Source organism: Macaca thibetana, chromosome 1 (genome assembly GCF_024542745.1).
Source record: "Macaca thibetana thibetana isolate TM-01 chromosome 1, ASM2454274v1, whole genome shotgun sequence".
Taxonomy (NCBI): Eukaryota; Metazoa; Chordata; class Mammalia; order Primates; family Cercopithecidae; genus Macaca; species Macaca thibetana.
This window is the reverse complement of record NC_065578.1, coordinates 217578539-217593994: the sequence shown is the minus strand read 5'-3', so window position 1 is coordinate 217593994 and position 15456 is coordinate 217578539. Positions and strand designations below refer to the sequence as shown.

Below are 15456 nucleotides of genomic sequence, written 5' to 3'. Positions count from 1 at the left end.
AGTTCATTCTATGAAGATGGTGGATACATGAAGCATTACTGTTACCACTTCTCAGTTCTCTGTTGCACAGTTGCAATAACTGCTAGTAGTACTAATACTACTGGTACTAGTTCTAGTAATAAAGCTAACATTTGTTGAGCTTATATTGTTTGCTAGAAAATGTAAGTCTTTTATTTTTTCTTAGTCCCAAAGAATACTGTACAAGATGAATACTTGTACAATATTATTTTATATTAATATTTTAATATTAATATAAAATTAATAATTTTATATTATTAATAATTTTCCAGAGGGGCAAATAGGCTTAGAGAAAAGTTTCTGGGCCAAAATCATACACATCCAAAGCAGTGGAGCTGGAATTTGAAGCGAAAGGTCCTGAGGCCCAGAACCCATCATCCTTTTACCTGTTTCACCGAGCATTTCAGCAGAAACCTGGCATTTGTACCTCGTTGGCCATTGCTGGCAAGTCTTCTCATTTTGTACATATGTGCATTCTTCATTCATCCTTTGAAAGAGATCTTGGCTTTAGATAAGATTCTTATGTAACTAAAGAATGATTTGTCCTTTCTTATGTTTTGTCTTCGATCAACCAATACATGATGAAAAGAATATCTTAATGAAAGGGAGAGCTACATCACTGCAGAGTGAAATACAGGTAATTCCTATCTTTGTGAGTATTGTCCATGGCATATTGAAAAGCTTAGGTCAGCTACTCTTTACTTGCCAGCAGGATTCTTTGCTGTCTTCTCAGAGTGTGATGAAATATTCAATTCTTTTAACATTAGCTTGAACAAAGCAAAATTAGAGAAATAAGTCTATCATTAAGGCCTTCTGTAACCCACCATTGTTAACCATCTTGGATTTTCTGTGTAATATTAGCACATATCAACAATTTTTAATTTAAAATTCTGCATGTATAATTATAAAATCAGAATTTATCATTTTTGTTGAAGACATGTGTTTCAAACTCAGCTTCTTGAATGCTTATGGCATGCAGTTTGTTTTGCTATGAACTGATGAAGGTAATTACTAGAAAAAGAGAGAAAGAGTACAGTTTTCCAAATTCCTTTCCTGGAAAATAGGGAATTGATCATCGAGAAATGAAAGTGTGTTATAAAGCCCTTATAACACCCACCGGAAAATAATCATTAACTATTAGACAATATGATTGAATTAGGAAGGTTTGGGTAGAATGAAGTCAACTAAGTTCTAACTCTGTTTTCCTGTGTGATCTTGAGAAAATCTATGTGTTGAAATACTCATGTTAGCCTCCTGTTTTCGTTAGATATATTTTATAAACATTTTTTGGTCCATTGAGAAAGACCCTTTGTAACAGAAGGTTAAAAGGTTAATTTTAGGTCTTTGGTCTATGAACAATTAAAATTTCCCAGGAAGCTTAATCAGACATTAATGTAACACCCAGTCAGTCCCCTGAACCTGCTGTGAGTTTCGCCATTACTCCTTATTGATTAGACCATATTCTTTTTGCTGCTAATAAATTATTTATGGAGGATCCCTTGAGCGTATTCAGGCATTCTGTAGGAAGAAGATAAAAGCCCCTTCCTCTGTGTAGCTCAGGCCGGGGGTTTGGTGGCTGCTGTGACTGATGGCGAAGGCTGCGTCCCTTGGGTCCCTGTTGTCTTAACTGTCCGCAGCTTCACAGAGCCTTGAGTTACTGAGAGAAGATACAAAAGGGATTAGATTGTGTCTAGCAAACTTGACACACCTGAGCATTTAGAAAATATTTTCCACATGATTTGTCTGTAGAGAGCAATACAAAGACATTTAGGTACTGTACAAAGTATTTAAACTCTTTTTAAAAATAAATTGTTGGCCAGGCGCGGTGGCTCACGCCTGTAATCCCAGCACTTTGGGAGGCCGAGACGGGCGCATCACGAGGTCAGCAGATCGAGACCATCCTGGCTAACCGGTGAAACCCCGTCTCTACTAAAAAAATACAAAAAAAACTAGCCGGGTGTGTTGGGGGCGCCTGTGGTCCCAGCTACTCGGGAGGCTGAGGCAGGAGAATGGTGGGAACCCGGGAGGCGGAGCTTGCAGTGAGCTGAGATCCGGCCACTGCACTCCAGCCTGGGCGACAGAGCGAGACTCCGCCTCAAAAAAAAAAAAAAAAAAAAAGAAAGATAAAGTTTTGAAATACTTTATAGGAAGAGGTGAACTGACCAAAATGCAGTCAGGTTTGGTTTTTTTTTGTTTGTTTTTTTTTTGCGAGGGGAACTTTATTTTTTTTTTAATCCTGGAAGCTTAGTATTATGAAAACAGTTGTTTTAATGCAAATATCTTTCATAAGTAGCGAGCGAATATATATGAAGAGAATGTATTATTCTCATAGTGCTGCACTCGGGCGGAGTGAGGATGGGACAGAGGAGGACTGTGTGCAACATCAGTGGTGTGTGTGAATTTAGTCCCTTGGCCCTATTCGCAGAATGAGGAAAACGAGTAAGACACACATATTATATTTTTATTCAGCTGGATTTAGTTATCTTAAGGAATATCTTTTTATAGTTAAAGGTATTTTACATTTTTAACAGAAATAAGATAAAAAAAAATATGTGTTTACGTGTGTAATGGGGGATGACATACAAAGCCTAAATGAGATTTCTTCTAAAATTCAGGGTAATAATCTCTGAGAGGAATTTGGAGATTTCCTTTTCTTTAAATGTGCTGCCAAACCAAAGAGCCGTTCCAAAATTCAATAGAATTCTATACCAAATGTGATGGAAATACCTTCTTAAATGACTTTAAAATAGGAAAAAAAAATCAGCTAAGCCTATAACCCACTACTTCCACCTAGGGACTTGCAGAGAAACACCTGTGCATTCTTAGAACTTGTTTCACTCTGCTGGTTGGAGGAAAAAAATCGATCGTGATCTAAGGCTGTGGTTGCTGAATTGGGCTATTCGTTGTGCACCATCTACTTTTACCGTCTTTTGATCTGGCCACTATATTTAGGTTGTTATGGTATCCAATGGGGAGAAAAACAATGTAAACTTTTGCAATTGGGAAACCAAGTGATACTTTAAAAAACTTAATGAACCTTGAAAATTGCCACCTTGTGAGAGTAAAAATGCCACATCAGGTGGGTAGCAAAGAAAATTGTCTTGATGATTCCTGAATTCTGACAGTATTTCTTTGGCAGATACTCATGTACCTTTTACTGAGAGTCTGCTTTGTGCAAATATCCTTATATTGTCCTTATATGCACTATGGGGAGATATATAAAGGAGAAATTCATATTAAGATTAAAACATGTTAATCCCATGGGCTCAGGGGAGGATAAATGGGGAGTGACCGCTAATAGGTCCAGAGTTTCCTTATGGAGTGGTGAAATATTCTGGAATTACATAGTGGTGATGAGTGTACAATTTTGCAACTATATGAGAAACAACTGAATTGTATACTTTAAAAGCATGAATATTACAGCACATGACATATTTCAATTAAAAAAACCCAAATCCAAAATTTCAGTATATGCATGATCAGAAAATCAACAACCCAGTGGCTTAGCTCGTAGTCCTTGTACCTGTTTTAAGACTTCTGTTTCTTATACTTTGCCTAGTGTTCCCTGAATGATCTTCCACAGTGACTTATTTCATGGAGGTAAAAACTTTCCGTGAACTCTCATTGCTTTTAGTTAGGTCTGTGCATACGGTTGGGCAGGCTGTGCTCTGCAGAAGTCTGAGAAATGTCTTTCTCATCCTGCTTGTTCAGATGAATTCAGACTCCTTACCTGACATTTAGGACTGTCTGCATCTTAGTTCCACCCTACCATTCATCAACTTCATTCATTTATATGCCCACTCATTCACTTATTCATTCATTCATTTTATTTGTATGTTCCTTGGTTCCTATGTTGGTTCGTTCATTCATTTACTCACTCATTCATTCATTTAACTGTATTCCTTATCTTAAAGTTGCCTACTGGTTGTTACGTTCTCCCTGCCCAGTCCGCAGAGCCTGTGCTGTACATTGTCTCAACCTTCTTCCCACCTTCTTCCTCCAACTCCTGGATATATTCCCAAGGCCCTGCTTCTATCCTGCATTATTTTTGCACTGTTCTTTTGCCATTGCAGAATTAGTCGTTTTTTCCTTTAAGTCCCCCATACATGACAAAAGAATGTTCCATCTCAGATGGGCAGCGTTATTCAGGACTGTCTCCGGGCTCCTCCATGAGGTGTCTGAGGTGTCTGCCTTTCTTTCAACTTTAAAATCTGACTGTGACGGACCTATGCTTTTGGAACTGGGGCTGGGTAGCCAACTAAAAACTGGACAGCTACTCTTCACCTGGATAGCTCATTTTTATGTTATTGTAGGATGATAACCACAAATCAAGGCACAGCTACCTTTTTATTCGAGCTGGCCTGAGAGCTTTACATTCTGCAGAAGGTGTTATATATGCTATTGACTCCAGTCTGTTGGTGCTAAGTTGAAATGCTGGTTTGGAAACATGTGCAGTTCATGGTGTACTTGAAGGTTTCAGGACATGAATGACAAACAGTACCAATAACTCTCTGATCTAACAGTGAGAAGTTATCAGCAGGCACTGCCAGATTTGGGAATACTCAGCTTTTCTCACATTGTTTTCTTTCTTATTTTGCATAAGTGAATAAAGGATGATTTTGGAAAGCCTTATACTTGATATACATTATATAATCCTAGAGGCCTTTAAAAAACACAGAAAACTTACTTGAATGCTTGAAAGGTAATGGGCCAGAGTTTGAACTAGATAACTCGCCGGGCGCGGTGGCTCAAGCCTGTAATCCCAGCACTTTGGGAGGCTGAGACAGGCGGATCACGAGGTCAGGAGATCGAGACCATCCTGGCTAACACAGTGAAACCCCGTCTCTACTAAAAATACAAAAAAAACTAGCCGGGCGAGGTGGCGGGCGCCTGTAGTCCCAGCTACTCGGGAGGCTGAGGCAGGAGAATGGCGTAAACCCGGGAGGCGGAGCTTGCAGTGAGCTGAGATCTGGCCACTGCACACCAGCCTGGGCGACAGAGCGAGACTCCGTCTCAAAAAAAAAAAAAAAAAAAAAAAAAAAAGAACTAGATAACTCTTAGCAGTTCCTTCTACTTGTATGATCTTATATACTTCTCTTTTATTTAAAATTTCATTTTGGTTTGTGTATGAAAATAATTTTAGCTGTATATGTCTTCTCTGTTCTTATATAATATGTATACATTATACATATATGTATACATTATATATATATACGCGTGTGTGTGTGTATGTGTGTGCCTGAGACAATCGCCAAACTCATTTTAATTATGAAACTTTAAGGTGATTGATACTGGGATCACGTTTGCCTCTGCATCTTAAGCAAATTTACATTCTTTGCCTAATGACTTCTATATTTGCTAGCATGGACTTGTCTTGAGATGACTCAAAGAATGTTACTGGAAGCAATAGTTGTGTGGAATAATTTGACACATGTCCCTAAGATGGCTTACTTTTGACCCTGTGTCATTTTAGAACATACTTAAGCTGTGCACATTGGGATGGCTTCCAAAAGTTTAAATTTTTAGGATTTAATTAGGTCATACAATATTAATTAATAAAAAACTTTTTGAATTGCCATTTGTGTTCGCAGGTAATGGGTCTGATGCTCCATATAGAAGGATGAATGAGACCAAAGTTCCTACTCTAAACCATTTACAGAGGAGTAGCGAGACCCATTAAAAAAGATGTGAAACAAAAGCTTTCAGGTAGATGACTGAATCATTGTAGCTCTTCAGTATATTATGACAGAAAAAAGAGCCAGTTTTTGAATTTTTATGAGCATGTTATAGTTTTAAATAATGTGATTTTCTTGAACTGTAATATTGATGTAATTCTGAGTGAGAGAAGCTGTTTTGCATTTCCAGTTCTTACTGCCTACTTCAGCACTAACCAAGGTACCGAACAGTGGCCCCTGTAGCATATATGCTAAGTTTTTTTTTTTTTTTTTTTAGCTTGACTGGGAATGTTTTCTTGGGAGCGTAATTTTTAGGTTGGTGTGTTGTGCAAACAAGCACCCTTTAAAAGTAGCTATTTTTTAGCATTTAAGTGGAAATTAAAAATGGGTCATTAAAAGGTGGGGGAAGAAAATGTGGTCCATGGATTTCAGTTGCATATGGGTGTAGATGCAAATGGAAAGCTGCATGGTTATTGAACCCTCTATAAGTCAGAGGGTCCTATGTCTCCTGTTCAGAGATGCTGCTTATATTTAAATAATATTATGGCCATTGGGGAATAAACCAGTGGTTCTTAACTTCTTTTGATTCACAGATTCTTTTGCGAAACTGTGCACATATATGTACAGATAAAAAATTTGCGTATTATCTCAATGGATTCCTGGGTTCTGAAGCATATTAGTGGACCTGCTATGGGCATATAAATAGTATGTGTTAATTTATGTTATGAAAATCACAGGTATATAATTTAAATTTTGTGTATAAAATTTATAAATTATCTAGATTACGAATTGTCTACATGATCTAGCTGAATTGAATACATAAGTGTTTATTATAAAGCATTTAATAAACATGTATAAATGCCTTATATAAAAAGCTGCATTTTAAATTATGTTTAAGTGGAGCTTAGGTTGGAGTATACTTTTGGAGTACTATTTCTAAAAGAGAATATTTCCAAGTAAAGGCTATTCCTCCTGAAATGTCAGTCATATGCCACTTCTAGAAGAAAAGGTGGGAAAATAAAAACATTTTCTTAATGTAATACTGCAGGCGACAAAGTGAGCTGACATGCTTATGAAGCTAGGTGTAGGAGATGTGATATATAAAGGAAAATTAAAATGTCATCTTATCTGAAGGTTCACTAGTCATTTCCCTGGGCTGTCTTTAGCCTGTGCATGGAAATAGGTTCTTCTGGTCCAAATATAATGCACTTTTAATTAGTTGACCATAACAAGAATACATTTCTTTTGAAGTGCTTTTAGTGTAAATATGGCAATGGTTTAATATGGAGTTTTAAAATGAAATGTTAGGGTATAATTTTAATTATATAAATAATAGCTACAGCAGTGTCATTTGCTGGCTCAGCCGTGGCTATTATAAAATAGTGAAATGTTTTCAAGCTTTTTTTTTAGTAGTAGTTGAGTTCATTGAGCGTGTTCATTCAGCTTGCTCACACATGTGCTCTCCCTCTTTCTCCTTCTTTTTATAAAATAATGTAAAAGCTGAAATTTCCTTAAGAAGATGTTTCTCCTGATGCCCTTTAGTAAAGCCTTGTTCCATTAGTATCAGCCAGTCATGATGACATGGACCAAGAAGGTAGTTGCTGGTGAGGTAAGCGGTTGTGACAGGCCCCTTTGGCCCTTCTTTTCATGTAAATTCTCAACTAAGGAAAACTACATTAAAAACTGAAGGAACAATGAGATATTATCATTAGATAATAAGTTTAACAACGCTCAGGTCTTTAGAAGTATCTATTTACTTTTTCGGGTTTTTCATTTAGTAAAGTATGGAGATTTGTTATGGGAAACATTCTCATCCTTTCCCTACTTGGTGGGAATTGGACCAACAGATGTTTTCAGTAACTCCAAGAGCCTGGGAATGGAATCTTACGATATGTAAGATTAGCATGTATAAACTTAGCATGTATGCTGCAGGGGCTGCTGTTTGGTACCTTGGTTAGTGCTGAAGTAGGCAGTAAGAGCTGGAAATTCAAAACAGCTCCTGTCACTTAGAATTACATCAATATTACAGTTCAAGAAGATCACATTATTTAAAACTATAACATGCTCATAAAAATTTCTGCTTTTCCCTCAGTCATGCCATGGGTTGATTTAAATGACAAGCTTTGGGAAAGTCATCTTTTCTGCATTAAATCAAATGTTCAGTTGTTCGAACTTGAGTTTTGAGAGTTCTTTATATATTCTAGGTACTATCCTAGATACTATTCAATTCTTTTGGATGTATACCCATAAATGGGATTACTGGATAATATGGTAATTATTTTTAGTTTTTTTTTTTTTTTTTTAAGAAATGCCATACTGTTTTTTTGTAGTTCTTATAGCACCTTTCTATCTCTACCAACAGTACCCTAGGGGTTCAGTGTCTCTACATCCTTGCTGCCATTTCTTCCTTTCTGTTTGTTCAATAGTAGCCATCCTAGTGAATGTGAAGTGGCAACCTCATTATGGTTTCAGTATGCATTTCCCTAATGACTAACGATGGTGAACATCATTTCACGTGATTGTTGGCAATTTGTAATTCTTCTTTGGGGAAATATCTGTTTGAGTCCTTTCCCCATTTTAAAAATTGGCTTTTTCCTTTTTTGTTGTTGAGTTGTGGAATTTTCCATATATTCTGGATATTATACCCTGACCAGATAAATGATTTGCCAGTATTTTCTCCCATTTTGTAGATTGCTTTTTCACAATGTTCATTGTATTCTTTGATACATGTAAGTTTTGAGTTTGACGTAGCCCACTTTATCTGCTTTTACTTTTGTTGCCTGTGTTTTGTATCATACCTGAGGAATCATTGCCCAAGCTAATGCCATGAATCCTTCCTTTATGTTTCTCCTGAGAGTTTTATAGTTTTAGGTCTTTTGTTTAGGTGTTTTAATTTTTGTATATGGTGTAAGGAAAGTGTCCAACTTCATTCTTTTGCATGTAGATATCCAGTTTTAACAACACCGTTTGTTAAAAAGACTGTCCTTTCCTCCATTGAATGGTCTTAGGACTCTTGTTAAAAATTATTTAACCATATAGTTTTCTAATCCATGTACATGGATTGTTTTTTCATAACCCAATTAATTTTTTAAAAACATAAATTCAGAACCTGGAATTTAATCTGGGGGAATGTAATCTTGTTTGGTTAGGCCTGTCTTCTAATCTGATGAGTTTCTTGTAAAGCTTTTTAAAATATATAAATTTAATATATTCACTATGTCTCCCAATTTTATGTCATCTCTATATGTGGTAGGCATACCTTTCCTGATCTCAGCCAAGTTGCTGATGGGCATGTTCAGTAGGATTGTCCCAACTCCAGGACTTAATAACAACCCGTTAGAGATAGTGCTAAAAATTGAATTTCAACATTCATTTTTTGGTGTATATTCTTTGGGTATGTTGGAAATATAACTGATATCATGCCCCTGTGGTTCTTCATTGTGCTCAGAAGGACATGAAGAATTTCTCATTTAAACATTATAGTCTTTTTCTGACCTTCAGCCTTACAACCATATAAAAAAAGGGAAAATATTTAGTTTCATATAAAGTGTTTTAATGAAAATGTTCTGTTTTTAATTGGTCCTTGTCTTCACATGTGTTCATCATTGTTTAATAACCAGTTCTAGACTTCTATTTATGTTAGACTTAATCATTATCCTTGCATAAATCATAAAATTGTAGTTCAAACTTACCTTTTTAAAGAAATAATTTGTGTAGTCAGGAAGGGAATATTTCAATAGATAAAAAACAATCAGTAAGAGTTATAGCTGAAATTTATGTTCTGTCTCTCAAAGTGCTTAGCACAGGGTTGGGAATATATGATACATCTCAGATCATTTTGGGTTGACTATGAAATAACGGAAGTATATATTCTTTCATGCAGGGAAAAGAAAGAGAGATCAGACTGTTACTGTGTCTATGTAGAAAGGGAAGACATAAGAAACTCCATTCTCACCTGTACCCTGAGCAATTGCTTTGCCCTGAGATGCTGTTAATTAATGTAACTTTGCCCCAACCTTGAGCTCAGAAAAACATGTGTTGTATGGAATCAAGGTTTAAGGGATCTAGTGCTGTGCAGGATGTGACTTGTTAACAAAATGTTTACAGGCAGTATGCTTGGTAAAAGTCATCGCCATTCTCCATTCTCGATAAACCAGGGGCACACTGCACTGCGGAAAGCCTCGGGGACCTCTGCCCTGGAAAGCCGGGTGTTGTCCAAGATTTCTCCCCATGTGATAGTCTGAGATATGGCCTCATGGGGTGGGAAACACCTGACTGTCCCCCAGCCCGACACCCATGAAGAGTCTGTGCTGAGGAGGATTAGTAAAAGAGGAAAGCCTCTTGCAGCTGAGATAGAGGAAGGCCACTGTCTCCTGCCTGCCCCTGGGAACTGAATGTCTCGGTTCAAAACCCGATTGTACATTTGTTCCTCCCATAGGGCGGAGATAGGAGAAAAACCGCCCTATGGCGGGAGGTGAGACATGTTGGCAGCAATGCTGCTTTGTTATTCTTTACTCCACTGAGATGTTTGGGTGGAGAGAAGCAGAAATCTGGCCTATGTCCCCATCCAGGCATAGTACCTTCCCTTGAACTTATTTGTGACACAGCTTCCTTTGCTCGCATGTTTTCTTGCTGACCTTCTTCCCGCTACCACCCTGCTCTCCTGACGCATTCCTCTTGCTGAGATGGTGAAAACAGTAAATAAATACTGAGGGAACTCAGAGACCAGTGCCGGTGCAGGTCCTCCGTATGCTGAGTGCCGGTCCCCTGGGCCCAATGTTCTTTCTCTGTACTTTGTCTCTGTGTCTTATTTCTTTTCTCAGTTCAGTCTCTCGTCCCACCTGACGAGAAATACCCACAGGTGTGGAGGGGCAGGCCACCCCTTCACTTTCATTGTTATTCTCATGGTAGAGCAGGCATGGTCAGCCTTATGAATAAGAACCTAAGGTCCTTCTAAGTGAAAGTGCAGGCACTCAAAGTCCTGTCTTTGACTCAGTGTTTCACCCTTATTCCTTCTTACTGATTGACTGATTGGATGTTTACATGATTCATTCATTCTTTCATTTAGCAAACATTTCCTGAGCCACCATCATGTACATAGTGTTTTGTTATAATAATCTGGAATTAAACACGCTAAGACCTTTGATCTCATACGATAGAGGGAAATAGGGCAGTGGAGGCAAACCCTATGATACTACTAATCATGATAAAATAAACGTCGTTTTAAAGATAAAATGTATGTGTGTTGGGAATGCAACGGAAGACATAAGTCATTATGACTGTGAGGACTGGAACTGTCTTCATGGGAAAAGTAGAACGTGTGCTGGTTTCAAATTTCAGTGGCAGCCAAGTGGGGGGAATGAGGAAGCCACACAAGGAAGGTTCCTGAGCCCATGGAAAGGACTTTATCTGCTTCTAGTCCTTGGAGCATAGAGCGTGTGTAATGTACAGGACTAGCAGTGTTAAGATGAGGTTTGAGGCCGGGCGCGGTGGCTCAAGCCTGTCATCCCAGCACTTTGGGAGGACGAGACGGGTGGATCACGAGGTCAGGAGATCGAGACCATCCTGGCTAACCCGGTGAAACCCTGTCTCTACTAAAAATACAAAAAATTAGCCGGGCGTGGTGGCAGGCGCCTGTAGTCCCAGCTACTCGGGAGGCTGAGGCAGGAGAATGGCGGGAACCCGGGAGGTGGAGCTTGCAGTGAGCTGAGATCCGGCCACTGCACTCCAGCCTGGGCGACAGAGCGAGACTCCGTCTCAAAAAAAAAAAAAAAAAAAAAAAAAAGATGAGGTTTGATTATGGGATTTCTTCCGTGCTCTAGAATGAAGGTTGGACCTTATTCTCTGTTAAGTAAAGAGCTGTTTAAAGTTTCCAAGCAGGAGAATGAAATGATTATGACGATCTAGAAAGATAATTCTTGTTAATGGCATGAAATATAGATTAGAGAGTCAAGACTGGAAGGAAGGAGCCCAACTCTCAAGCCAGTGCGATAGTTCAGGCAGGAGAAATGGAAAAATACAGAACTGGTCTCTTACAGAAAGGTCAGAACTATCTGGAGTGGAATGAGTGGCATATAACTGCTGCTTTTCATCCAAACAGCATTTCCTTTTTGTGATTAGGGAGACATTAAAATTCTTTGTTATGTAACGAGAATAAAAATTGGATTTTTGAAAACAAAAATACCCTGTTTTTACTTAAGGTTTCTATCTTCTTTTTGCATAAATATGGGTTGTAATTTTCTTTCACTGATGCAGTTTTTAATTTTAAAAGGGTAGTCACTCCATAAGAATCAGCACTTTTTAGCATAAATGGTCTTCCTGTGGGAGGCAGTCAATCTGACCTGCCTGTATTTTAATGTAAATATTTTGGTTTTCAGGAGACATAAAATGGATTCAGTGCTTGTAAGTGGGAGCTCAATTAAGAAATTACTCATAACACTGTTTATAACACTGAAAATATGGAGGCCTGGAAACTTCATGAAAAGTTGGACAAGCCTAAATGTTTTTAGTGATAATTTTGTCTACATATTAAACGTTAAAGCTTTCATCCTAAATTGTAGCCTCTCAAGGTGAAGAGTTCCCTCCACTTATGATAGGATGAATTCTATGATGATAGAAAAATTGAACATAAAAAATTTTTCTCCTGATGACTTGCTGTGGTCACCTGCCTCTGGGGAACCTGTTTTCTGAGGATATTCTTTCCAATATTGCACTTGCACCTCATTCTGAAATTATGGAATCAGTATTCTTAGTTTCCTCTTCTCTCTGCCTTTAAATAGAAGCAGACATAGCTACAGTTATATGTTTGACTTGCCAGAATTTTCAGTTTTCAAAATGCCTACTCTGAAGAGCATGGTAAGGAAGTATTTTTTGCTGTGGGATCATAATTGTTTCTATGCACAAATTTAGTGCGTACACTCTTTTCTTGACTAGCTAACAAGTACTATGGGCTTATGTCCATTTTTCAGTCTTTAAAAAAAAGAGAAAGAAATGTGTTCAGAACTTTCTCAACTTGATGGGGAAATGATTCATGTTACGTGAACAGATGAGTCCTCTCCATGGCAGCCTCTTGCATGTAAACTCTAGTGAGTCCCTTGACTCATTTTACTTTCCTTATGTGTACAGGCTCTTTATTCAGGTTTGATTAAATGGCAGAACAATAGCTGTGGACTGTCTTGGTTCCCTTTGGGCTACTTTGGGTAGTGAATGTGCAGCAAAGATGCCGGGAGTCGAAAGGAAACGGCGCTGAATGTCGAAAAGTCAGTCCCTCAAAGATAGTTTCACCAAATAAGAAAATAGAAACTCTCACAAAAAAGCTGAGGTCAACCATGCTTTGCTCTATCCTTAATTCCCCCCCCCTTTTTTTTTTTTTTTTACTTTTACTGTATTTGATGAATAAATTTCCTTTTACCTCATGTAATGTTTAGGTGTAAATCTTTCATGTTTGTAAAGGTGTGAAGTCAACATTACCTGTTAAAGCTTTCATGACCCCCAAATTGAACTATTCAGAAATACAAGTGCATGAAGATATTATTTTTAAAGGCTTAATTTTGTTAGAGCAGTTTTAGTTTCATAGCAAAATGGAAAGATTTTGAAAACACAAAGATTTCCCACCATCCCCTGCCTGCACATTGACTTCCATCTCACATGGTTTTTGAAGGATCGCAATGAACAAGAATGGGATCAGCAGTGGGGCGGGTCACACACTTGTAATCCCAGCACACTGGGAGGCTGAGGGGCGCAGATTGCTGGAGCCCTGGAGCTCGAAGCTAGCCTGAGCAATGTGGCAAAACCCCGAAAAATACAAAAAAATCAGCAGGGTGTGGTGGCGTGCGCCTGTAGTTCCAGCTACTTGGGAGGCTGAGGTAGGAGGATCACCTGAGCCGGGGAAGGTTGAGGCTGCTGTGAGCTGTGATTGCAGCATTGCACTCCAGCCTGGGCAGCAGAGTGAGACCCCATCTCAAAACAAAACAAATCAAAACAAAACCAAGAAAACACAACACACGTATGCACACACACACACACACACGCACAATGGAGCTGACTAATCCAGATACTCCTTTCACCCCCTAAAGGGAGAAAAACAGTATCTCAGCTGTACTGAGTTTCTGTTGTGGCGAATATGGAATGGGCTTTCAAGTCAGACTGCCCGGGCTCAAGGGCCGGCCCCACTGCTCACTAGCTGTACCATGTAGAACGACTGCCTCACTCTCTCTAAATCCCAGTTTGTTCATCTATAAAGTGGGGATTAATAATATTTACCTTGCAGGCTTTTATAATAAAAATTAAATAAGATTTCTATGTAAAGCACTAATCAAGGTGCCTGGCCCATAGAAAGCACTCAGTAAATGGTATGTGCTATTGTTCATTCTTTCCACAAATACATACTGGTTAACTTACCCTGTTCCAGACACTTTGCAGCATGCTGGACTATATAGTGAATAGTTCCTCCCCTCACAGGAATGTATTCTAGAGGTAGGAGACAACAATAACCCTAATAAAGGAGCCAATTACATTGTATGCTAGAAATTGGTAACAGCTGTGAAATAAAACTGAACGTCATAATAGAGATTGGGAGGAGGAGTGCAGGAATTGGGGCAACTTGCAATTTTACATAGAAAGTCACATTAGGCCTCATGGAGAAGACAACATTTCAACAGTGACTTGGAGGTATTTGATTGTTATTGTTACTACCAAACAGGACTTTGTTCTACCAAATAGGACTTTGCTTTATGCTTACATTTCTACCCTTACTGCATGTTGTAAAACTTGACAATAATAATAAATGCATACTTAATATTAATAATTAAAATACTAATACTAGAAAGTATAATCTATGTTTACACTCATTTTAGCTATATAATCTCATCTCCTTTTCGTATTTCTTTTTTTTTTTTTTTTTTTGAGACAGAGTCTTGCTCTGTTGCCCAGGCTAGAATGCACTGGTGCGATCTTGGCTCACTGCAACCCCCGCCTCCCAGGTTCAAGTGATTCTCCTGCCTCAGCTTCCTGAGTAGCTGAGATTACAGGCATGCCCTATCATGCCCAGCTATTTTTTGTATTTTTAGTAGAGGTGGGGTTTCGCCATGTTGGCCAGGCTGGTCTTGAATTCCTGACTTCAGGTAATCCGCCCACCTCAGCCCCCAAAAGTGCTGGGATTACAGGTGTGAGTCACCACACCCGGCCTCCTTTCCATATTTCACTCAATTCCACTGCACTGAGTTTAGGGATCAGACCAGTAAGGAAATTAGTTCTTTTTGTTTACAGACAACAGAAATTGAAGAAAACAAACTAGAAATTAGCTCCTTAAGGCTGGGCGCGGTGGCTCAAGCCTGTCATCCCAGCACTTTGGGAGGCCGAGACGGGCAGATCACAAGGTCAGGAGATCGAGACCATCCTGGCTAACCCGGTGAAACCCCGTCTCTACTAAAAAATACAAAAAACTAGCCGGGCGAGGTGGCGGCGCCTGTAGTCCCAGCTACTCGGAGGCTGAGGCAGGAGAATGGCGTAAACCTGGGAGGCGGAGCTTGCAGTGAGCTGAGATCCGGCCACTGCACTCCAGCCTGGGCCACAGAGCGAGACTCCGTCTCAAAAAAAAAAAGAAATAAGCTCCTTAAAAAGAAAATACTAAAGCAAAATACAGAATTCTTCTACAGATTCAGGACTTCTCAACTATCTTGTCTACTTTATCCAACTTTCCAATGCAGTATCATCACACTGAAACGCCAGTATTTCTGAAAATACTTGGACTCCCCTTTGTCGA

General features: G+C 38.8%; 1 protein-coding gene across 8 annotated transcripts in view; it reads left to right on the top strand.

Annotated features, from left to right (window-relative positions):
- SMYD3 (SET and MYND domain containing 3) overlaps positions 1 to 15456 on the top strand; it is a 758748-nt gene that overhangs the window by 362526 nt on the left and 380766 nt on the right. The window contains exon 1 of one of the 8 annotated variants that reach the window (XM_050771887.1): positions 270 to 655. The exons of the other annotated variants lie outside the window; for them this stretch is intronic. Coding sequence (XP_050627844.1) covers positions 554 to 655 — 102 coding nt within the window. The 5' untranslated portion in view covers positions 270 to 553. Of the gene's footprint in view, positions 1 to 269; positions 656 to 15456 lie in introns of those variants that run through there. 8 annotated transcript variants of the gene reach the window in all.